The sequence below is a fragment of the Staurois parvus genome, unplaced genomic scaffold, assembly GCF_062004578.1.
Source record: "Staurois parvus isolate SC_StPar_1 unplaced genomic scaffold, SC_StPar_1.0 ptg000827l, whole genome shotgun sequence".
In the NCBI taxonomy this organism is placed as follows: domain Eukaryota; kingdom Metazoa; phylum Chordata; class Amphibia; order Anura; family Ranidae; genus Staurois; species Staurois parvus.
The window spans coordinates 6906156-6931890 of NW_028318623.1; the positions used below are offsets into that span (position 1 = coordinate 6906156).

The 25735-nt window shown below is 42.6% G+C and overlaps 1 protein-coding gene across 1 annotated transcript in view; it reads left to right on the plus strand.

The window, feature by feature from the left end:
- The first annotated feature begins 10897 nt into the window (after positions 1-10897).
- LOC149443891 (cell adhesion molecule CEACAM8-like) overlaps positions 10898-25735 on the plus strand; it is a 96151-nt gene continuing 81313 nt past the window's right edge. The window contains exons 1-2 of the mRNA XM_089655221.1: positions 10898-11134; positions 24703-25056. Of these exons, the coding sequence (XP_089511347.1) occupies positions 11089-11134; positions 24703-25056 (400 nt within the window). The 5' untranslated portion in view covers positions 10898-11088. The remainder of the gene's footprint in view (positions 11135-24702; positions 25057-25735) is intronic.

Below are 25735 nucleotides of genomic sequence, written 5' to 3' on the forward strand. Positions count from 1 at the left end.
TATTAATCTACACAATGGCTATTAGACATGTGCATACCAGAAACTTCATTTTGTTTCGGATGCATTCGTTCATTGAAGAATTTCTTTTCAGCATATTCCTTATGTGGACCCTATTAATTTTCAGAATTAGTTTCATATCTTTGGCATTCATTTTGTGTATTCATTGGTCCAGGTGGATTCGAAAAATTTAGCAGTTTTTCCGAAAGATTGCTGTATATTCAATATGTTATAAAATTGGACAGATTCAAGTTGGAAGGAGGCTAGTCCAACCCACCAAGAGAAATGGCATGAGCTGATCGGACAATATCGACTGGAGTCAAGTGCATCCAAATTAATGAATGGAATGAAATTCGGATCCATTCATTATTGAAATCCTAGTTATCGAACAAATTTGAACATTGAAATAATTTCCCCATGGGCTTACTACCACTACTACTATCACATCATGGGACATCATCCGAATGAAACAAATGTATTTGTTAATTTCGTTATAACTTTTTCAATTCGTTGACATTCATTACTATGTCCATTCAGAGATTCATATACATCCAAATCTCTGAAAATGAAATTTTTGCCCGTAGGACAAATCGAAACAAAATGTTTAATGGCTATATAATGTAGAATGGTGGTGGAAAGTATTCAGGAAATGTATAGGTTTGGATATGGAGGGGTGCATGTGTATCTTTTTGCCTTAGGTGGCAAAAGACCTTGCCTTGCCACTGCTGGCCATCGTTCAGCCTAGAAGGCTGATGATATGTAGTGGAAGAGAGAGATATTGTAGGGACAGCTCTAGATGGAAGTTGCTGCAAAAGCTGTTTTATTTTTTTTGTTTTATTTATTTAATTTTTAAACTGAAGTTCTACTATATTACTTTTTCCAGATTTATACTGCTATCTGGATATACACTGCTCAAAAAATATTAAAAGGAACACTTTGAAAACACATCAGATCTCAATGGGGAAAATATGCTGAATATCTATATTGATATGGATTGGGTTTGATGGAAATGAAAATTATCAACCTACAGAGAACTGAATTCAAAGACACCCCGAAAATCAAAGTGAAAAAATTATGCAACAGGCTAGTCCATTTTGCTGAAATTTCATTGCAGCAACTAGAAATAGTACTCAGTAGTTTGTATGGCCCCCACGTGCTTGTATGCATGCCTGACAACATCATGCTCCTAACAAGATGACGGATGGTGTCCTGGGGTATTTCCTTCTAGATCTGGACCAAGGCATCACTGAGCTCCTGGACTGTCTGAGGTGCAACCTGGCATCGTCGGATGGACCGAAACATGAAATCCCAGAGGTGTTCTATTGGATTTAGGTCAGGCAAGCCGGGAGGCCATTCAATGGTATCAATTCCCTCGTCCTCCAGGAACTGCCTGCATACTCTCTCTCCACATGAGGCCAGGCATTATCGTGCACCAGGAGGAACCCAGGACCCACTGCACCAGTGTAGGGTCTGACAATGGGTCCAAGGATGTCATCCCGATACCTAAAGGCAGTCAGGGTGCTATTGTCTAACCTGTAGAGGTCTGTGCATCTCTCCATGGATATGCCTCCCCCGACCATCATTGACCCACCACCAAAACGGTCATGCTGAACGATGTTACAGGCAGCATAATGTTCTCAATGGCTTCTCCAGACCCTTTCATGTCTGTCACATGTGCTCAGGGTGAACCTGCCTTCATCTGCGAAAATCACAGGGCTCCAGTGGCGGACCTGCCAGTTCTGGTGTTCAATAGCAAATGCCAATCGAGCTCTATGGTGCTGGGCAGTAAGCACAGGGCCCACTAAAGGACGTCAGGCCCTCAAGCCACTCTCATGAAGTTTGTTTCTGATTGTTTGGTCAGAGACATTCCCACCAGTGGCCTGCTGGAGTTCATTTTGTAGGGCTCTGGCAGTTCTCATCCTGTTTCTCCTTGCACAAAGGAGCAGATACCAGTCCTGCTGATGGGTTAAGGACCTTCTATGGCCTTGTCCAGCTCTCATAGAGTAACTGCCTGTCTCCTGGAATCTCCTCCATGCTCTTGAGACTGTGCTGGGAGATACAGCAAACATTCTGGCAATGGCACGTATTGATGTACCATCCTGGAAGAGTTGGACTGCTTGTGCAACCTCTGTAGGGTCCAGGTATCATCTCATGCTACCAGTAGTGACACTGACCCTAGCCAAATGCAAAATTAGTGAAAAACAGTCAGAAAAGATGAGTAGAGATAAAAATGTCAGTGGCCTCCACCTGTAAAACCATTCCTGTTTTGGGGGGTCGTCTCATTGTTGCCCATCTAGTGCACCTGTTGTTAATTTAATTAACGCGAAAGCAGCTGAAACTGATTACCAACCCTCTCTGCTACATACCTGATCAGATCAATATCCCAGGAGTTTAATTGACTTGATGCTATATATATTTACTTTTTTTGCCAAATTTGGGCTAAATGTGAATAATGCTCTCAATGTGTGTTACACAACTACAAAATCATCTCAATATATCCGACACAGCATATAATTTATATTAAAGCGGAGTTCCACCCAAAAGTGGAATCACCACTTTTCTGCCTCCTAGCCCAACCCCTCCATTGCCACATTTAGCAATTTCAGCTGAGTTCACCACGGTGAACTGAGCTGGAGGTTCGGATCCCTTTGCAGCCCTCTGGGACCTTGAAAGTGTAGCCCATTCACAAATTGCAGCATGCTTCGCACATGCGCAGTAAGAAACTGGCTTCACTGCCAGTTTCCCTTAGTCAAGATGGCGGCACCAGCACCCAACAGCTGATTGAAGAATCGGCTTGGGGTGAGGATGCATGGACAGGTAAGTGCCCTACTATTAAAAGCCAACAGCCACAGTATTTGTAGCTGCTGACTTTTAATTTTTTGGGGGGAGAGGTGGCAGGGAACAAACTCCACTTTAATAAAGATTCCAATGAAAACCAAATTTTGCTATAATGCTCTGTTATAAAAAAAAACAAGCAACAATAGGCATTTTTAACTATAGGCACTATTATGTATTAATAAGAAATATTATTCAGAGGGGGTTTTCACATCTGAATTCAATCAATGTCAGTAGTAAAAGGATTTCCTGACTTAGACAAAGTTTAAATGGGATGAACTTTGTATTTGTAATTTTTTTCTGTAGAAACAGACTCAGCCATGAATGGTCTAGTTAAAGGCTATGTTTATTTCTTTAGAAAACCCCCTTCCAAACTTCCTAGTGTTAATGCGACAAAAAGTAGTTTGTACAGTACATACAGTCATGCTTCCTACCTACCGGTAGAGCTTGTTCATAGGGCATTCATTAGTGCACACATAAGGAAATGAGTTGCTATGCAATTTTTTATCTTGCACAATGATGTGCTATGTCTCTGTATTTCATTTTAAGGCATTGCATTTTTTTAAGACTTGGAGGGGTACTTCATCATTCAGAGTGGGAGTGAGTTTGGAACACCCACCTTAATCTTGGCCCACCAGTCTCTACAACACCATGACACACTTTATGAGATACACTGTCCATAGTTCACAGGAATGTGAGCCATGAAAAAGTTATGGAACCAAGGCTTCATAACACTCATCCATAAGAAAAGAGAGTACGATCCAGCCAATGACAGAGGTGTCAATAGCAGTGGGAAAACTGTTCAGCGTGCTAAACAAAAGAATTCTCACCCCTCCTAAAACAGCATAGTGTTTTTGGTTCATGCAAAACCGTCGCACCGCAGATCACATCTACATCCCATACATCCCCATCAAGAACCATGTCCATTATACAAAACATGGGAAAATAGAGGCTGGAGACTCAGAGTTGGAGCAGTGCTGGGAGAGAGCGTGAAGACCTAATTCATGGGAGCCATAAGACTATTCTGACTGCACTTGAAAATGATTAAAGAGGAACTTTGCCTCCGACCTATTTTTTATTATTAGACCCATTGATTGGTGTATGGGTTGGAAAACTTTGAAACTGAATCCACTGGATGTACTTACCTGTTGATTGATTGAAGAAACAGCTGCCTGTATTTAAGCACCAGACTTTTTGAATTTACATACTGAAATTTGCCTCGGGGTATTATTGTAGTCTAGCTGCTGATTGGGGACACTTGAGCGCTGGTTAAAGAAATTTAACAATTTGCGGAGATCTGCCACTCTGTAAGGTACCAGTTTTAAGGTATAGTCCAAGGTGGGGCTTTGGCTGGGGTTTGAGGCATTGGTGTAGTCAGGCAGGCCAGGTCAACAACAAATCTTGCCGGCAAGGTACAATGTCAGAGTCCAGAAACATGGTTGGGAACAGGCAGGGTCACAGACTGGCAGAGTAAGATAGAATCATCAGGCAAAGAGAGTAATTCAGAAATCAGGCAATGGTCAAAGTCCAGAAGTTCAGTAGCTCAGAAGTACAGATCCAACAAATGGACACAGTCCAAAGGAAGTCCTGCAATTTAAGCTGATCTAATTGTGGATAGATTGCAGCTGTGAGACAGGTTGTACTAGAAAGTACTAGGGGCAGAGGTTCTATGCAAAGTGTACACTGAAAAACTGAAGTTCCCTGGTGGCAGAGCGAAGAGAGCTGCAGCCCCAGAGGTAGAAGGACCCAAGTTCAACCCTGGGCACATGACACATTAGTTACATATATCCTGAAATTCTACTTTAATTGTTAGGAGCCACCAAAAAAATAGTTATTATAGTCTCCATTCTGCTCCCGACCCCCTACTAAACTGATAAGACCCTGTACAGGACTGGCTCTACCCTCCTTATTGGCTGTCCTGCCCCAGGCCAAATGTTTCCAGTCGTTACCTGAGATTATGTTACAAGGATTTAAAAAAAAAATAGATGTAGTTTAGCTAGGATCTTTGTTGTTAGAGGCTTAATAGAAGCCTGCGATGAGTCAGCCTGGGAGTGGAGGCAGTGAGGTTACCTCAGGGCAGACTGAGAGGCTCTATAGGTCAGGGTTTCTGGAGCCCTCCCAACATTCTAGAAAACTGGAGGAACTTTCTAGAAGCAGGGCAGAGGAGGGAAAGAGGCCTGGATTTGCATGTTTAAGGAAACTTCCCAGGAGGAGGCCGGGCATGGTTGCTAACAGCAACTCCTAAATACGAGAAAGCCTTAATGTGCAGCAGTGTGGTGTTGGAGTCTGCTGGAAGATGAACTGAAGGAAGGTGTTGTAGTGTGGAGCCTAAGATGGGGCCCCAGAGAGGGGGACCTAACTACAGTCTGGTGCTGGATGGAAGGATCTCCACTGTACTACAAGTAGCTTTTGGAATCCCATGCTCAATGATACCCTTAGGACAGCTGGGTGGAGGAGGAGTTTAATCTGAGGTCTGAGGAGATACACCAAAGGGGACTCAGTGCTCCTTAAAGAAACTGTTGCTGATTTGTCCTCAAGTTTTTCAGTTCCTTGGGCAACCCATATACCCCCAGACCCCATCCAAGGTGTTTACCTCTAATAAAAACAACAAAAAAAACGCTCAAGGACTGTTTTACTGACTGTGTGAAAAAATGTGGAAAATGCATGTTTCCCGGCTGTGCAGAGCTTAGGGGGACCCAATCTAATCTAGCGGTCCTCAAGGGCATAGCGCTACATAAAATTGCCATGGTTTGAGTCAAACATTTTAGTTTCAGCATCTAAATCATCCCTTCCAGTCCAAGAAGGTGTATTAAGCATATGTAGCACTACCCCCTTAGTAGTCATGAGTTATTTTTAGGCTCCTTGTCACTCTGGACCCCATTTTGAAAGCCCAACCCCTGCTGACACCACAGTACTCTTGTGACCAGAGTAAATTATCACCCAAGAATAGACTTGTACACAGATTAGAGTTAACTGATATGTTGTTTATATTAAACTTGGCTGTGAACTCGGTAAAACAGTATAAAGCGATTTGTGTTGGTAATGGTAATTATCACTCTTAGCAACTCTAAGCAGAGAAAATAACACATTCAGCAAAATCTCAATCACTGCTGGCAGGTCTGCTATTCAGAAGTTAACCCAGAACCTCAAACTGACAAAGGTTAAACTAGCTCACTTTGGGCCCTCAGGATCTGATGGCAAGGCTAAATCTGAGATAGGAAAAATAACTCTTTACTTAGGGTAGTCAAAGTCTCTTCAAATGCAGTGAGGAATCTTCTGTGCACTTGCTGGGGCCCAGTTGGTGCACTACACTGATCCCGAACATTTAAGTTGGAAGAGATGAAGGTAGCAGTTCCTTAAAGGATTAATACAAGGATAAAAAAAGAAAGAACAAGCACTTTCCCTTTAAGTGGCACTTGACTTGGGTAGTATCCTTTTAATGCACTAATCAGGATGCAAATTTTAGGCAAAAATTAGCAGAAACGCTTGCTGGCAAAGTGCAACTTCTCTCTGGGCTGCAGTAGCCAATGGCAATGGTGATAGATGATCCTTTAAGAGGGTAGGCTGAGAGCTAAGGGAACAGTGATGTGGCTCAGCCTGCAGAAGGTGTGCACTGTGGTCAGCTCTGATGTTTGAACTATGCTGCAATGTCCGCAACTGTGTGCTGAAAAGTAGCAGATTTGACAGGAATGTCAGTGTTCACTTGGTTGGATGGTGTATGGGACTCTCTCACCCAATCTGTGACATCACTCATGTTCCAGTGGTCTCTCACTCTCTGTAAATGGGGGACACCACAGGTTCTCCGGTCAACCTTGTTGTGTTCAGTCTGGACACAGCGCTCTGGGTCACCTGCTGGCAGAATGTCTCCTTGGGCAGGTTGGCAAGGCTAGTGGTCAGCGATTCCTCCTTGCTACAGAATGCCACTGAATTGCAGGACACTGCCATCTTGTGTTTCTCTTAAAATCCTTCAACTTGCATTATAACAGGGTGTTACACATATTTGTGCCAGTATTCTAGACAAATATAGTAATCTTTGAGACTGCTACTCCATCTGTAGACATGCAAAGGCATCCTTTATAACTCAACACAAAGGTCTTTGTCACACTATAAAATATTTGTGGTTTATTGCATAATTTTATGTATACATTGGGATACACAAATAAAAGACCGCACAAGATATGTTCTGTGTCACAGTCCTTTGGGTTATTATTTGAAATCCTTTGTTTTCCTTTTTTTTTAACAACTGGCTTTTATTCAGACAAAAAGCAGAACATATGAGCAGAAGTGAACTGCAAGAAAGCATAACATAACAGCATATTTATTTCAGGTACTTATATAGCGCTGTCAATTTACACATATATTGAACATTCACATCAGTCCCTAACCCTCAAGTGGTGTACAATCTAAGGTCCACCCCTAACTCACATTCATACATACACATATTAGGGCCAATTTAAACAATTAACCTACCAGCATGTCTTTGGAGTGTGGGAGGAAACCGGAGCACCCGCAGGAAACCCACACAAGCACAGGGAGAACATGCAAACTCCATGCAGGAGGCACCATGGTCAGGAATCGAACCCATAACCATTTACTGCAAGGCAGATGTGCTAACCACTAAGCCACTGTGCCACCCATATCATGTAATACACAATTATACAAATTAGTGTCGGAGCAAACTCAGTAGTATATTCACAATATTCTGCAGGAAGCGTTCATATATTAAAACGTTTAAAACAATTTGCAGGTACAGATATCAAGTCAAAAACAAAGAAGTGTATGAACGGAAGAAAATGAAAATCTAGTAGAGAAAGCATGAGAATATCAGTAGTAAGGACAGATCCATCTCCATGAGGTGTCAAGAATTCACCGGCATGGCCCATATATCCAAGAGAGTAAAAGAGCTATTCGCCCATCAGCCCCTTATACTTTTCCGAAAAAGTGAAAGCATACCAACCGGACTACAATTTGTGGAATCTGGGAACCATGTCATCAGTCATAGTCAATGTGTGCTCCAATTCCTGAATGACATTAACCTCTCTTATCCAGTCTTGGATCGAAGGGGCATGAGCGGTCTTCCAGTGCCTGGGAATTAAGGACTTAGCCGCATTCAAAAGGTGCCATGCCAGGGATCTCTTGGAACACTCAGAAATATGAAGGAGGCAACATTCAGGGGTTAATGGCAATGCAGTCCTCATAATAGAGTATATCAGCTCTCGAACACCATCCCAGAATGGCTTAAGCTGTGGGCATTGCCACCAAATATGAAACAAGGAACCCTCAGCTGACTCACAGCGCTAGCATAAGCCTGACGTGTGGGGGAACCACCTCTTTAACCTGTCCAGCATAGCGTACCAACGCATTACAAATTGTAGGAGGATTCTTGAGTCCTGGTGCTGATGGAGCATTTGTGGGCAAAGATGCAGGCTTTTCTCAATTGGTCATCGGAGAACTCTGCCGGAAAGGCTGATTCCCAACCTAGCCACAAATTGTCGGGGGATTGTTTTGGAGCCAAGATTAGGCCAAAGAGGTGGTTTTGTCAATGGGTTTCCCTTTCAGACATAGCGTTAGAGGTCTGGAAAAGGCTGTCTTCCATCTTTGGTTAGTCAAGTACAGTATTTTTCGCTCCATAAGATGCACTTTTTCCCCAAAAAATGGGGGAAAATGTCTGAGTCTTATGGAGTGAATATGGAGTGGCCGGCCCGGTATTCCCACTGCTGCCATGTTAGAATACCGCTCGACTATTCTGTGCAGCAGAACCTGCTCCTCGGTCCTACCTGTTCCTTGGTCCAGCACTGTCCTCACCGTCTTCTCTCCCCAATGCTGGCATTTAGTGTGGGCACCCACTGCGCATGCGCGAGAAGTGTTGCGCTTTGTGAATGGTCCAGCAGTCTTCTGTGACCTGTCACGTGTCCCAGAAGACGGGGAGGGAGGACAACTCCGTGGAAGTGGGAATGGGTACCTGTTAAATTCGGGTACCCGCTCCCCCCCTCTGCTCCCCAAAGGTCCGCAGTCTCTAGTCATCTCCTGCACTGTGTCTGCAGTCTCTGGTCATCTCCTGTGCTGTGTCTGCAGTCTCTGGTCATCTCCTGTACTATGTCTGCAGTCTCTGGTCATCTCCTGTGCTATGTCCGCAGTCTCTGGTCATCTCCTGTGCTATGTTCGCAGTCTCTGGTCATCTCCTGTGCTATGTTCGCAGTCTCTGGTCATCTCCTGTACTATGTCCGCAGTCTCTGGTCATCTCCTGTACTATGTCCGCAGTCTCTGGTCATCTCCTGTGCCATGTCCGCAGTCTCTGGTCATTTCCTGTACTATGTCCGCAGTCTCTGGTCATCTCCTGTACTATGTCCGCAGTCTCTGGTCATCTAATGTACTATGTCTGCAGTCTCTGGTCATCTCCTGTACTATGTCCGCAGTCTCTGGTCATCTAATGTACTATGTCTGCAATCTCTGGTCATCTCCTGTAGTATGTCCGCAGTCTCTGGTCATCTCCTGTAGTATGTCCGCAGTCTCTGGTCATCTCCTGTAGTATGTCCACAGTCGGGAGCGCTTCTCAGGAACATTCAAGCCCCTGACATTGTGAGAGATAATCAGGGGCTTGTTTCTTATATTTGAGTAGGACATGCCGGTGTAAGAAGAGAGAAGAAAAGAAAAGAGAAGAGAGATAACAAGGACAAATGCGGAAGTGGTCCTGCTCCAGACAAACGTATACAAAAGAAAATCTCGTTTATCACTAACCCCCAACCCCCTCCTCTGTCCAGGAGAGGACAGTAAGGACTTCAAAAAGAGAAGAGAGGACAAAAATTGACTAAGCACAGTCAGGTATCATCAAAATCCTCTCTAGCTCTGCGCTGTTTGAACTTCGGAGAGGACAAGCTAGAGCCCGGACTGGCCTGCTTCTGGTGCCTGGGTGCCCTTTTGCCTTCAGAACTACCTTAAACCTTCATGGCAGAGATTCAACAAGGTGTTGGAAACATTCCTCAGAGATTTTGGTCTATATTGACATGATAGCATGCCTTTCTATAATCTGGAACCAGTCAGCCCATTCTCCTCTGACATCAACAAAGCATTTTCCTCCACACAACTGCTGCTCACTGGATATTTTCTCTTTTTTGGACCATTCTCTGTAAACCCTAGAGATGGTTGTGTGTGAAAATCTCAGTAGATCAGCAGTTTATGAAATACTCAGACCAGCCCATCTGGCACCAAGAACCATGCCATGTTCAAAGTCACTCAAATCCCCTTTCTTTCCTATTCTTGGTTTGAACTTTAGCGAGACGTCTTCACCACGTCTAGATGCCTAAATGCAATGAGTTGCTGCCAGGTGATTGGTTGATTAGCAATTTGTGTTACCGAGCAATTGAACAGGTGAACCTAATAAAGTGGCCGGTGAGTGTACATCCCCGCCAGTGACAATAGATCCCCACCGGCAGCCAGCATCAGTAGACCCTCCAGGACACCCCAGCACCCCGTGCCATTACATACATTCAGTGCTGGAGGTTCTTACATGCCTGTTTTTATTCGCTGTTTGTGAGTACCATTTCTTTATCAATACATTTTTGGTTACTAAGGTAATACGCAAGGTTGGTGCGCTTCTCGTTTTTCGTTTCACTTTGCAATACAATTTTGAGGACAAGCTTTTGGGGAGTATCCCCTTCTTCAAGGTCCAAGCAGACCTTGCTTGGACCTTGAAGAAGGGGACACTCCCCGAAAGCTTGTCCTCAAAATTGTATGTTAGTGCAAATTAAAAAAGTATCACGGACAGTACTCAATTGTTTCTGTCGCAAGTGCACTAATACAGCTACAATCACCTCTATTCCATCACTACTCTATCCAAAATAAAAAAATAGTTTTGCCTTTTAGATGTACTTTAATGTTTAGGAATAATGGAAGCACTGAAGATGCAAACGCCCAATAAACAGCAACTGTAAATGCAAATAATCTTAGGAGTGTGCGCAACTGGAAAAGCTTCGTATAGCAGCGTAACAGCTGACTACGGATTGCATGACTTCCCCTATCGCACCTCCCAGATAGTGGGCTGCCCAGCACACCAGAGTCACACAGACACAGAAGAGGCAGGGGAATACAGGGGAGGAAAAAAAGTTTACAGATCTAGTAAAATCTGCATTCAGACAAAGCCATCCAGGAAATCTGAAAGGACATTCGAGGATCGCTGAGAAAAAAGGAGTTGCCTGGATTGGAGTGAATGAAAAGTTTGAGGTTTACTTTTACGTCTGAGTTTGTGAACAAAAGAAAATGATCTCCAAGCAACCCCGGTTCAGCCTGTTCGTTATAGTATCAGGTAAGATCAAAAGTTGGGGGAAGAGTGAAAGGGCGAGAGAAATATTCATTTACAAAAGTTCTTTTTTTCATATAGCAAATATTTTTTTTTTATTATTTTCGTCGTTCACTTGTGTGCTATATTTTCCTTTTATTTTAAAGTTTCTAATTCAGTGCCAAATTTCCTAGGGGAAGGAAAAAATGCAGGGGACACCTCTGCAGTACAAGGGTTAAATGGGGGGGGGGGGGGGTCGAAAAAAGCAGTTTTACTTACCCAATCTTCCACTCCCCAGCAGCCAGTGCTCTTCTCTGTTCCCCTACCCACATGGAAGAAAAATATATTTACATTTATTTTAAAAATATTCTTCCCAAATATATTGACATATATTTGAAATACTACAATTTTGCCCAAATATATTTCAATACATATATATATACATGTATGTGTGTGTGTGTATGTGTATATATATATATGTGTGTGTATATATGTGTATATATATATATATATATGTGTGTGTATATATATGTGTATATATATATATATGTGTGTGTATATATATGTGTATATATATGTGTGTGTGTATATATGTGTATATATATATATATATATGTGTGTGTATATATGTGTATATATATATATATATGTGTGTGTATATATATGTGTATATATATGTGTGTGTGTATATATATATATATATATATATATATATATATATATATATATATACACACATATATATATATATATATATATATATATATATATATATATATATATATACACACACACACACAAGAGACTGCTTCTAATCTCAGCTTGTTACCTGTATGATAGACACCTGGTAGCCAGAAATCCTGCTGAATGATAGGGGATCAAATACTTATTTCTCTCATGAACATGCAAACCAGTTATCATTTGTTAGACATGCATTTCTTTAAATTTTTTGTTGCTATTCTGTTTCTCAGTGTTACAATTTACCTACCATTCGATTTTTAGACTGATCATTTCTTTGTGAGTGGGCAAACATTTAAAATCAGCAGGGGATCAAATACTTATTTCCTTCACTGTATACTGCATGTTGAAATGCATTTTTTATATATTACAAAATATATGAAAAAATATTTTTAAAAATATATATTTTTAAAATACATTCTTCCAATTTTTTTTTAACATATAAAAAAGTAAAAAAGTAATTTTAACATATATTTTTACATATATTTGTAAATGCATTCCAAAAAATGTAGATGTAATGTATTTTTAAAGACATACAGTATGTTTAAAAATGTATTTTTAAAAATAAAATATTTTTCATATATTTTGTAATAAGAATGCATTTCAACATACAGTGTATATGTGTGTATATATATATATATATATATATATACACACACAGTGAGGAACAGAAGTATTTGAACCCCCTGCGATTTTGCAAGTTCTCCCACTTAGAAATCATGGAGGGCTCTGACATTCACATTGTAGGTGCATTCCCACTCAGAGACAGAGTTTAAAAAAAAATTCAGGATATCACATTGTATGATTTGTAAAGAATTTAGTTGTCTTGACAGCTGAACTTACGTATTTGAACATCTGAGAAAATCAGTGCTAATATTTGGTACAGAAGCCTTTGTTTGCAATTACAGAGGTCAAATGTTTCCTGTAGTTCTTGACCAGGTTTGCACACAGTACAACAGGGATTTTGGCCCCCTCCTCCACACAGATCTCCTCTAGATTTGTCAGGTTTCGGGGCTGTCGCTGAGCAACACGGAGTTTCAGCTCCCTCCAAAGATGTTCTATTGGATTTAGGTCTGGAGACTGGCTAGGCCACTCCAGAACCTTGATATGCTTCTTATGGAGCCACTCCTTGGTTATCCTGGCTGTGTGCTTCGGGTCATTGTCATGTTGGAAGACCCAGCCACGACCCATCTTCAATGCTCTGACTGAGGGAAGGAGGTTGTTGCTCAAAATCTCACAATAAATGGCCCCATTTATCCTCTCCCTAATACAGTACAGTCATCCTGTCCCCTTCTCAGAAAAGCACCCCCAAAGCATGATGTTACCCCCCCCAATGCTTCACAGTAGGGATGGTGTTCTTGGGATGCAACTCATCCTTCTTTTTCCTCCAAACACGACGAGTGAAGTTTAGACCAAAAAGTTCTACTTTGGTCTCATCTGACCACATGACTTTCTCCCATGCCTCCTCTGGATCATCCAGATGGTCACTGGCAAACTTCAGATGGGCCTGGACATGTGATGACTTGAGCAGGGGAACCTTCCGTGCAATGCATGAGTTGAAACCATGACGGCGTAGTGTTCTACCGACAGTGACCTTTAAAACTGTGGTCCCAGCTCTCTTCATGTCATTGACCAGCTCCTCCCTTGTAGTTCTGGGCTGATTCATCACATTTCTTATCATCAGTGATACCCCACGAGGTGAGATCTTGCATGGAGCCCCAGTCCGAGGGAGACTGACAGTCGTCTTTAGCCTCTTCCATTTTCTAACAATTGCTCGAACAGTTGATCTATTTTCACCAAGCTGCTTGGCAATTGTCCCGTAGCCCTTTCCAGCCTTGTGGAGGTCCACAATTTTGTCTCTGGTTTCTTTTGACAGCTCTTTGGTCTTGCCCATGGTAGTAGTTGGCGTCTGACTGACTGTGGGGTGGACAGGTGTCTTTAAAGAGCTCAGACAGGTGCTACTAAGTTAGATTAATGAGTGGAGTAGAGGTGGACTTTTTAAAGGCACAGTAACAGGTCTTTGAGAGCCAGAATTCTTGCTGTTTCTTAGGTGTTCAAATACTTATGTTCAGCAGTGCAAGACAAATAAATTATTTAAAAATCATACAATGTGATTTCCTGAATTTTTTTTTAAATTCTGTCTCTCAGAGTGGGAATGTACCGACAATGTGAATTTCAGACCCCTCCATGATTTCTCAGTGGGAGAACTTGCAAAATCACAGGGTGTTCAACTACGTCTGTTCCTCACTGTGTATATATATATATAATTTTTTTTTAAAATATATTGAATAGGGCCAAAATTGTAGTATTTCAAATATATGTCAATATATTTGTGAAGAATATTTTAAAATATATTTCTCTTCCATGTGGGTATGTTCCAGTGGTGAACTGTCCCACGGCGTCATGGTCTAACCCAGCCTTTCTCAACCAGGGTGCCCAGAAGTTTCTTCAGGGGTGCCTTGGCAAAATGTCTACAAATTGCCCAAAACTTGTATACAAGTCAGAGGATGGCACAAGCCTTCCTTTTAGTTACACAATGCCACAGGTTTTCATTGTGCACCATTACGACCTTCTATCCACCGGCGTCCTGACATCATCAGTTGATAAGGAGAACATTAGCTGCCTGCAGAGCATCCTAGTTTGACCCTCCCCTGCCCCTCTCCATCAGTACTGGGGTCACATTAGCTCAGTGATGGAGAAAAACTGAGGGAGAGGAGAAACGCTGGAATACTAGTCAGTACCAGCGTGCAAAAGTGTATTTGCATTGGAAGAAAATGTCACCTCTAATGTTGGGTGTCCTACATGTATGGATGTTGCTGCGTTATATAAAACTATTAGATAGGTTTTCACATTTTACATTGGGGTGGCCCAGGACTGTCCATAATTTTAAAGGGTGCCTTGACTGAAAAAAGGTTGAGAAACACTGATCTAGCCATTGGTTTTAGGGTCCATTCACACTAGAAACTGCACATCTACTGCATGTTTTTTCCTTTGCACATTTTTATGTACTAGACGCGCGGTTTTTTATCTGCAAAAACTTCACTTCCTTCTTCTTTCTTTCCTTGGGCTTCTATGTGCACTGTGATGCATTGCAGTACGTTTGCTTGTGTCTACATCAATTTGCATGCATGTTTGTCCATTTTCAGTGTGCTAAAATGCAGCATGCTGTACTTTTTTTTTTTTGTTATACTGCACTGCACTGCACTGGTGTGAACTATGCCCATAGGATAGCCTGGATTTTGAACTGTCTATGCAGCTGAAATGCAGTCAAAAATGCATCCAACTGTACCCATTGTTAAAGGATCCTAATTAATTCAAAGGACCTGCAACAGCTGGGCCATAGGGATTGAAGTAGCTGAAAGGACCAGTCTAGCGACTTGCAGGAGTGGAGGATCAGGCAAGCTTGCCCCCAAACCTAAACGAGGTTTTAACCCTTGCAGGTCGGGGTAGCCCTGTTTCAAGGGAGCATTTTCCCTTCCTCTGAAGTTCAGCTTTAAAATTTGCGTAGGTTATGACAATAGTCCTCGCATGTGGACCCCACATCCCACCATATACATAAGTAAGATAAAGAAACTCATCAACTGGAGACTGAGAACCAAATTATAGATTATTGAATCTAAACAGTGCTTTGGTAAAGGGAAGTTTGATGCTGGCTAGATGTATTATGCTCTTGCATTGTACATTGGAATATGTATTGAAATACCCCTTTTATATAGCAGCACGGAGGCTAAATGGTTAGCACTTCTGCCTGGCAGTACTAGGGTCGCTGGTTCAAATCCCAGCCACGGCTCCACCTGCCTGGAGTTTGCATGTTCTCCCTGTGCCTGCGTGGGTTTCCTCCCACACTCCAAAGCCATGCTGGTAGGTTCATTGGATCCTGTCTAAATTGGCCCTAGTATGTGTATGTATGAATGTAAGTTAGGGACCTTAGATTGTACGCCCCTTGAGGGTTAGGGACTGATGAATATATACAGTCATGGCCGAAATTGTTGGCACCTTGATATTTCTCCAGGAAATCATGTATTTCTCACGAAACGTATTGCATTAACACATGTTTTGCTATACACATGTTTATTCCCTTTGTGTGTATTGGGACAAAACAAAAAAAGGGAGGAAAGAAAGCAAATTCGACATAATGTCACACAAACCTCCAAAAATGGGCTGGACAAAAGTATTGGCACCCTTTCACAACTGCGGATAAATAAGAATGTTACAAGCATGTGATGCTCCTGTAAACTCACCTGGGGCAAGTAACAGGTGTGGGCAATATAGAAATCACACCTGAAAGCAGATAAAAAGGAGAGGCGTTCACTTAACCTTTGCATTGTGTGTCTGTCTGTGCCACACTAAGCATGGACAACAGAAAGAGGAGACGAGAACTGTCTGAGGACCTGAGAACCAAAATTGTGGCAAAATATCAACAATCTCAAGGTTACAAGTCCATCTCCAGAGAACTAGATTTGCCTTTGTCCACAGTGCGCAACATTATCAAGAAGTTTGCAACCCATGGCACTGTAGCTAATCTCCCTGGTCGTGGACGGATGAGGAAAATTGATGAAAGATTGCAACGCAGAATAGTCCGGATGGTGGATAAGCAGCCCCAAACATGTTCCAAAGACATTCAAGCTGTCCTGCAGGCTCAGGGAGCATCAGTGTCAGCGCGAACTATCCGTCGACATTTAAATGAAATGAAACGCTATGGCAGGAGACCCAGGAGGACCCCACTGCTGACACAGAGACATAAAAAAGCAAGACTACAGTTTGCCAAAATGTACTTGAGTAAGCCAAAAGCCTTCTGGGAAAACGTCTTGTGGACAGATGAGACCAAGATAGAGCTTTTCGGTAAAGCACATCATTCTACTGTTTACCGAAAACGGAATGAGGCCTACAAAGAACAAAACACAGTACCTACGGTAAAATATGGTGGAGGTTCAATGATGTTTTGGGGTTGTTTTGCTGCCTCTGGCACTGGGTGCCTTGACTGTGTGCAAGGCATCATGAAATCTGAGGATTACCAAAGGATTTTGGGTCGCACTGTAGGGCCCAGTGTCAGAAAGCTGGGTTTGCGTCCAAGATCCTGGGTCTTCCAGCAGGACAATGACCCCAAACATACGTCAAAAAGCACTCAGAAATGGATGGCAAAGAAGCGCTGGAGAGTTCTGAAGTGGCCAGCAATGAGCCCAGATCTAAATCCCATTGAACACCTGTGGAGAGATCTTAAAATTGCTGTTGGGAAAAGGTGTCCTTCCAATAAGAGAGACCTGGAGCTGTTTGCAAAGGAAGAGTGGTCCAAAATTCCGGGTGAGAGGTGTCAGAAGCTTATTGATGGTTATAGGAAGCGACTGATTTCAGTTATGTTTTCCAAAGGGTGTGCAACCAAATATTAAGTTAAGGGTGCCAATACTTTTGTCCAGCCCATTTTTGGGGTTTTGTGTGACATTATGTCATATTTGCTTTTCTGCCTCTGTTTTATATTTGTTCCAATACATACAAAGGGAATAAACATGTGTATAGCAAAACATGTGTTAATGCAATACCTTTTTTGTGTGAAATACTTGATTTTCAGGAAAAATATCAAGGGTGCCAACAATTTCGGCCATGACTGTATGTAAAGTGCTGTGTAAATTGACACTGCTATATAAGTACCTGAAATAAATAAATACGGACAAATAACATTGTATTGTTCAATAGTAAAATGTTTTATTATGAGTTTTTGATAATTTTCTGTGCAAATTAGTGACACCGTTAAAGCTGAAGTTTAGGTACAGATATTTTTTCATAGTCCAAGCTGTACCAATAAAACTATGTTTGTACCATACCCAGGGCTGCTGTTAGAAACCACGGAACCCCATACAGTCAACCTGAGAGTGCCCCCTCTAAAAAAACCCCTGCAGTTTATGGTGCTTCTGTTATGAATGAACACAGCGAGTGATCGGTACCAATCTCTCATTGTGTTCATTCAGGAAAGAAAGGGGCTGGTAAATGTGACATATTTACTGTGCTCATCCCCCGCTCTCCATTCTGAAGGATTCTATTGTGTGCTTGCAGCTGCCAGTGCAGGGGCGGACTGACAACTCATGGGGCCCCCGGGCAATAGGGGATCATGGGCCCGGGGTCAGTAGGGGGCCCCATCAGATGCCCCTGGTACCTTTTTCATAGGCGTTTTTGAGTTTGGGCAAGGACACAGGGGCCCCATGAGTTGTCAATCCGCCCCTGGCACATGCATACTTACATTGGTCCAAGCAGGACCGATATAATAATGCAAAAGTATCCATACCTAAACTTCAACTTGAAAGCTTCTGATTAGTGATTCTCTTACCTAATGCAGGTTTTGCAAAGTAAAAAAAGTCCTAAAGCAAGTTCTCCCCTGAGAAGAAGATCAGATCCACAGCAGATTGATTTAATTCTTTTGGGATCACAAAGAATATGGTAACAGGACAAGAAGGCAATAGGCAAGATGTCCTTGTTACCCACATGGAAGAAAAATATGTTTGAAATACTACAATTTTGGCCATATTCAATATATTTCAATAAATATATATATATATATATATATATATATATTGCATGCTGAAATATGGGCAAAATTGTAGTATTTCAAATATATGGCAATATATTTGGGAAGAATATTTTTCAAATATATTTAAAATATATTTTTCTGCTATATGGGAAATAAGGGACGCTAAGCCTTTTTATTTCATATTCATGACTTTGCGCCTGTTGGCAGGTGTAGGTTGACCTCCCTACACTGGTTGTGCTGTTGCAACCACCCTTCAGGGAGAGTGGAGGACAGGAGGAATTCTCATTCCTCTTAGGTTTCCATATGTGTCATCAGGTGGACTGCTGTCCGATGGGACACCTCTGTGACCCATCTTTAGTGAAGGCAGTGTTTACAAAAGCACTGTTCCCACTGCTGTTGGTGTGCATTCTGCCTGTGGCTAGGTCAGAGACAAGAACCCACTTAACAGGGAGAGTGTACCGAGTGTAGGAAGAGGTTCCAGTGGAAGACGGACGTATAGGCACCAGGGGCGGACTGAACTCATAGGGCCCCCAGGCAATAGGGGATCATTGGGCCCCTGTGTCCTTGCCCAAACTCAAAAAAGCCTATGAAAAAGGTACCAGGGGCATCTCATGGGGCCCCCTACTGACCCCGGGCCCTTGGGCAGTGCCCGAGTTTCCAAATGGTCAGTCCGCCCCTGATAGGGACTGTTGTCAGAGCTTCTACAAGGAAACCTTTTCACTACTAGTTCTTGCTGCATCTGTCTTCCAGGCACCCCTCTGCACCAGGTGCTGCCAGTCTGTAGGGTAAAAAGTTTTTGAGCCTTCCCTCTTCGTTACCTAACACCCGAGCACCTACAGCCTACGCACTTGTTATTTTAGTTGGTGTTTTCTGGTATTAACGTAGAACTGTAGGCAGGACGGGTTGACCCTGTCAGTTTTTTTTTCTCCGCCATCTGTGTCCCATTGGGAAGATTTATCTTCACTTCCTGCCCCATAGCCAAAAAGGAAGTGAGAAAAAATCCCTGCAAATTAAGGGAATTCCTTGAGAACCCCCAGGCCACCAGGACTAGTGTTCCCATTGGAAGATTTCCCCTCTATTACATTTTTTGAGATAACCCAAAATTGGGGATTTTCTTTTACTTTTACTTTCACTTTCAATGATAAAGGTAAACAGGACAAATAGAGAGGGTGAATCTCCCTAACGGGGGCACAGACAGCAATAAAAACCTGACAGGGGTTCTAATCCCGCTCCACTCTATCCAAAACTAAAAAAAAACACTTTTGCCTTTAGTTCTACTTTAAGAAGTTGTCTTCTTTTTTTGACTCTGTAGTAGACCTTGCATGAAAACACAAGGATCACTTCTTTTGTAGGCCCCGTGACTGGGCCTTTTCCCAGGATTCGGTGAAAGCTGAGGAGCCCAAATCCCTTAAAATGTTGCTCCAGCACTGTGTAGGGTAGAGACATCTCAGCTTTCCTTGGTTCCTGGGAGAAGACCCAGCAGTGTCACCTTAGATTAGGTAGGTACAAGGTAGGTCAGGGTGCAAGGTGAATAATTTTACTTTTTTCTTCCAATTTGCGTAGCATCCGCCCGCAATGTACTGCTGATGGGTGGCCCATGCAGGCAAAGCGACGTACTGGTACGTCGCTGCCTGTTTCCAGGTTTAGGGCTTGGTGCACACAGCGGACGTCTGTTAGCAAGTCCCAGCCAAAAGATTAATGGCTGGTACCTGCTGATCAGTTGTGTCCAATCACATCCCAGAGCTCTGTGTTGACACTCAATACAGAGCTCTGTACAGAGGGATTGATCTCACTTTTTCTTTTCCCTGCAAAGCAGTATATATACAATAGATTGTAGAATCTATAACTTTCACGCAAACCAATTAATATACACTTATGGGGATTTTTTTATCAATGACATATAGCAGAATACATGTTGGTGAAAATTTATGACGAAATTACATTTTTGATGTTTTTATTGGATATGTTTTATAGCAGAAAGTAAAAAATATTATTTTTGTTTTTTCCCTTTCCAATATGTTTATTAGATTTTTAGTAGAAATGTGACAATAGAATTTGATAATTACACTTGCAAGAATAATAGCTTTCACATTCAGCGTTTGGAAGTGTAGAGCAACAAATTCGTCAGACAAAGGTAACAGATTAACCACTATAATTATTCCCTAAATAACACAGTCCAAAGGTCCTAATCCTTGTACTGGGAGGATATATGGATTTAGACCCAGGTACACCCCATTACTAAAGCAAGAAACAGAGGGGTCTAGGGTGAGATCCCACATGGTTTTACCTCCCTACATGTGGTCCAAGGGCCTTATCAGATTTTTCATAATTTTTGGTCTTTTTTCATTTAAAAAATAAAAAAACCCAGTGGTGATCAAACACCACCAAAAGAAAGTGCTATTTGGGTGAAAAAAATTATACAAATTTTGTTTGGGTACAGTGTTGCATGACTGCACAATTACCAGTTAAAGCATCGCAGTGCCGAATAGCAAAAAAATGGCCTTTTTTATGAAGAGGGTAAAACCTTCTGGAGCTTAAGTGGTTAAGGTTACTTTCTATCGGGGAGAAGGGCACAAAAAGAAGCAAAGGTGCACTTTAAGGTCCAGTACTGGTCAATTTTTTTATTTTGTTTTGAATGGAGAGGGAAGGGTTAGAAGCTCGAGGACAGCAAGTGATTGGAAAGCTCTCCAAAGTGTGTACAGACAAACAACACATTTGTAGTAGGAAGAAGTGTTATATCTTCTCAGTTTTTAATGCAGTCTAAGGGCCGGTTCACTGTAGAACGCAGTCCAAATGCGTTTTTGCATGCGTGTTTTTGACACCTTTTTTTTGTGTTCCAGTGCCTTTTTGATGCGTTCCAGTTGTTTCTTTTATGCATTCCAGTTCATTTTTTCCCCTCTCTTTTTTCTTCAATTTAAATAGGGTTATGGGTGTGTTTCTGGTGCGTTCCAGTACGTTTTTGATGTATTTCACCTTGTTCCATTACAGTTCTGTGCAGAAAAAATGCAACATGTTCTACTTTTTTTTCTGCAACTGAAACGCACTGGAACTGCAAGCACTGATGTGAACTATGACATTGATAACCATATAACCTACTTTCTGTGCGTTTTGGATGCAGAAAAAAAGCAACTGAAATGCATGCAGTGTGAACTTGCCCTAAAAGTTTGTCTCAGTGGCATCCACACCTCTATTCTTGGAAATCGCGGGGACAGAAAGTGAGGGAAGTCTCCCCAATTGGGGTCACAGGCAGAAATAAAAAAAATTGTACAGGAAATTAAAACAGGTCTCGTGCGCACGTGGACGTTTTTTTCAACTGCTCTTAAGGGCATCTGGCGATTTTTTTTTTTTTGCGCCACTAAATGCCCCTGCATGTTATCCTGTGTGTCCATGCACTTATAGGCTTTTGGATGAGTTTAAAGGCAGAAAAAATACCCACTGCCAGTGCGTCCAGGAGTAGCTGCATTTTGGCAGAAAAAAAAAAACTTTGACACGTTTAAATGCATGTAAATGCTTTCAATAGCTGGAATAGATTATTATTCTGGCCAATGAGACGAATTAACAGCCAAATGCTTGACACGGCTAAATGTGCCAAAACGCGTTAAACACTTTTACAAGCATCACTTTTTTTATCCAATCGAAAATAATGAAGCAGCGCCAAACCCAACCAGACAGTGAACTAAAAAAGTTTTGTAAATATATATAAAATATATATTATAGGTAGCTGCCATTTTAAGTCAAACAACACTTAGGCTAGGTTCACACTAATGTGGTGCGGTATATCACATGTGATTCACACAGGAACCGCACCGCATTCCTATGCAAATCACATGCGATTGGTGTGCGGTGCGAAAGGAGTCATACATTTTGAATGGCTCAAATCGCACCGCATCAAAAACGTGCAGGATCCTTTTTTGGGTCCGCACTAGAATCAGATCTCATGGGTATTCACACCTATTCGATCCGATTCTGCACATCGCACCGTGTTTTGATTTCGGGGTGTTGTTAACTTACATACTTAACATACACACCCGCATCGGTTCACGTGAACGGGGTGCGATTCTGATGTGGTTGGGAATTCGCACAGAAAACGCTGCAAATTCCACACCTCATCAGTGTGAACCCAGGCTAAAAGTGGCGTTCCAGTCATTGTTGTGTTTATTAAGGGCCAGTTCACACTACAAAAAAGCACTCTGGATACATTCCGGATACGTTTTTGTGTACAGTTCACACCACGCGCAGTTCCGGTGCAGTTTGGATGCAGCTTGCCATGTTCCAGTGCGGTTCTGTGCAGAAAAATTGCAGCACGTTCTACTTTTTTTTTTTCTGCACTGGAAACTGACTGCACTAGTGTGAACTAGGACCATTGGAATACATGGAAAACACTGTGCATGCATTTTTGATGCAGAAAAAAAAGCATGCTGAACTGCATCTAGTGTGAGCTAGCTCTATAAATCAGCAGCTACAAAAACTGTAGCTGCTGACTTTTAATAAACTTACACTCAACTGTCCCAGGGTCCAGCGATGTACTCACCCGTGCCATCACTTCTCTCCTTCTTCTCATCCTCGGCACTGGCATCTCAACTCTGGGCACCAGGCTGTGACAGCTTGCGGCTTCGCAGCCTAAAAAAATTCAGTTTGTTAAAAATTTCCGTGCATATGTTGCTGAGATTGTTCATGATCATTAGAAACGAATTGCGGGCAATTCCTTTAGAGCAGGGGTGTCAAACTCCATTTCATCACGGGCCGTATCTGCATTACGGTTGCCCTCAAGGGGCCGGTTGTATCTGTAAGGCTAGATGTCCATAGCACCCCCCCCCATTACATCAGATGCCAAGAATCCCACAGCCTCTCTAACATCACCGTGCACCTCCTTTGAGGGCAGAGCTGGAAAGCAGAAAGTTCAGAGTCTGGAGGAGGACCAGAGGAGGAGTGGAGTCAGTTACCGGAGTCTGCTGAATGCTGAGACCAAGGGAGGCGGAGATGAAGGGGTGCTTCAGCTACACTGAGAGGTGCAGGATTTGGCAGAGGAGTTCTATTATCCTCCTCTGCTTCTGACTGCTGAGGCAAGGTGGGGGGGGGGGGGGGAGACAAAGGGGTACCTGCAGGAGAGGTGCAAGGACCACATGAGATGGCTTGGAGGGGCGGATTCGGCCCTACAACCTTGTGTTTGACACCTGTGCTTTAGAGGATTTAGGATTGCAAATTTTTCTTATAATTTATGTACAACATTCTGTACAACACCACCCCTCCCCACCCCCACGCCCACCCCGAGATTTCCCCGCAGTCAGAATACCATGATCACTACTGCCGGCAGTTATCACATGAATAAAAGAAAAACAATATACTGGTTGTAGTGAGATTGATTGGCTTCAGTACAATCAGCCAACCCATAGATGGGTCATTATTTGGTTCCTGCTGAAATGGCCAAAGTTCAGTCTGACTATGGCCAGCTTAATGAGGATCTTCAGCCTGTTTGCGGATGAAAATACAAATACTGCAGCTTCTGACTTTTATTAAAAAGACACTTACCTGTCCGAGTATCCAGTGCTATTCTCTCCCGTGCCAGTTCTTCACCGGTCTTCGGATCTCTGCTTTCCGGCACCATTAATGTGGGAAGTGATTCCTTGAGGCTCCACAGCCGGCTTCCCATTGCGCATGTTTGAACCACGCTGCGCTTTGTGAATGGACCCGCAGCCTCCTGTGACATGTCTCAGAAGACTGTGGGCAAAGAGGGAGGACCAACGTCCATCTTCATCCCCTAGGCCAGGGGTGTCAAACTGGCGGCCCTCCAGCTGTTGCCAAACTACAAGTCCCAACATGCCTCTGCCTTTGGGAGTCATGCTTGTAACTGTCAATCTTGCAATGCTTCTTGGGACTTGTAGTTTGGCAACAGCTGGAGCGCCGCCAGTTTGACACTTGGCATGGGATCTACTGTTAAGGGAGGGGTCTATTTTTGCTGGCTTCTGAGAGATCTGTTGTTGCTGCTGGGGGTCTAGTATTGTTAGGATGGTATTTTACTGTGGGGGTCCATTGTTGCTGGGGTAATCTATTGTTGCTGGCTGTGTTAGCAGTACAAAATAATACTGTTCTGTCTATTCTAAAAGGAGCAGTATTGGGAGGTGGGTAGGGGCTGGAACCATGGGACGGTGCTCGGAGGTGGGTAGGGGGAGGAGACAAGAAGTGACTCAGAAGGGGGATTTTCTGCACCTATTATCTGAGGAAAAAAAGCCCTGTATATACTGTGTGTGTATGTATATATATTACATTCACATCAGTTCCTAACCCTCAAGCAGCATGTAATCTCACTGACTTTCTTATCTGTCACTTTCTCTTGCAGTTCTCCTCGGTGTGTTGGTGGATGTGTCCAGTGGAATGATGAGTATTGAGGTGATCCCTCCATATCCGGTCATCGGGAGATCTGTCACTCTGAGTGTTACTGGGATTACTGGGACAATTCGGGATATTGTTTGGTATAAAGGACCGATCACAGACAGAGAATATCAAATCCTTACATATATCCCTGGTGATAATCCAATAATTCCTGGACCTCTGTTCATCCGTGATAGGATGACACCTTTCCCTAATGGATCTCTACAGATCTCCAACCTAAATATCTCTGATGAGGGAGATTACAGAGTGAGGATACAAACAGATAAACGAAGTGATGCCAATGTACACCTGAATATCTATGGTGAGTAATCCATCAGCATCTTGTCGGAAAAGTTTTCTATCTGTTCATTTATTTTCCACTTTACTTGCAAGCAAGACACGTACAGGTATGTAGGAACGTATTATGATTGTCATCCAGCTTGATTTACTGAAGACAAACATCAACTGCCAGACAATGTGAGGTTCGTTCACACCATGGTGCACAGACCTCAGTTTTTCTGCACATGTTTTGCAAGGACACAATGAAATCAATGGTTCTCTATGTGCCCTGTTCACACTACAACACTAGTATCATTTGCAGATTTTTTTTTCTGTGCAGGAATCTGCAACGTGTATGAAACTCATTGAGGCTCGCATGAAAACTGATGTCTGATGTCTGTTTCCATCAGTTTTTCTGCACATATGGTATGAATGAGGCCTATACAACCGACACTGTCCCTCACCAGGAAGCCTCATATTGCCCGTACTGTGCCTGTATTGTTTGCAGTGATGAAAACAGCCATCTTTATTGGGGTGTGGCTTACATCTGGATGGTTGGGGTGAGTAAAGAAAAGATATAAAAATAAAAAAAAATGAAATATTTATTCATTCAGAATTAATTGAAAACGTTAGTTCACCCTTACCAGAAACCTGCCTATGCAGATAAGGGGTGTCTGTGGATAATAACAAACTGTGTCTCTGACTGAAGTTGAACAATGCCC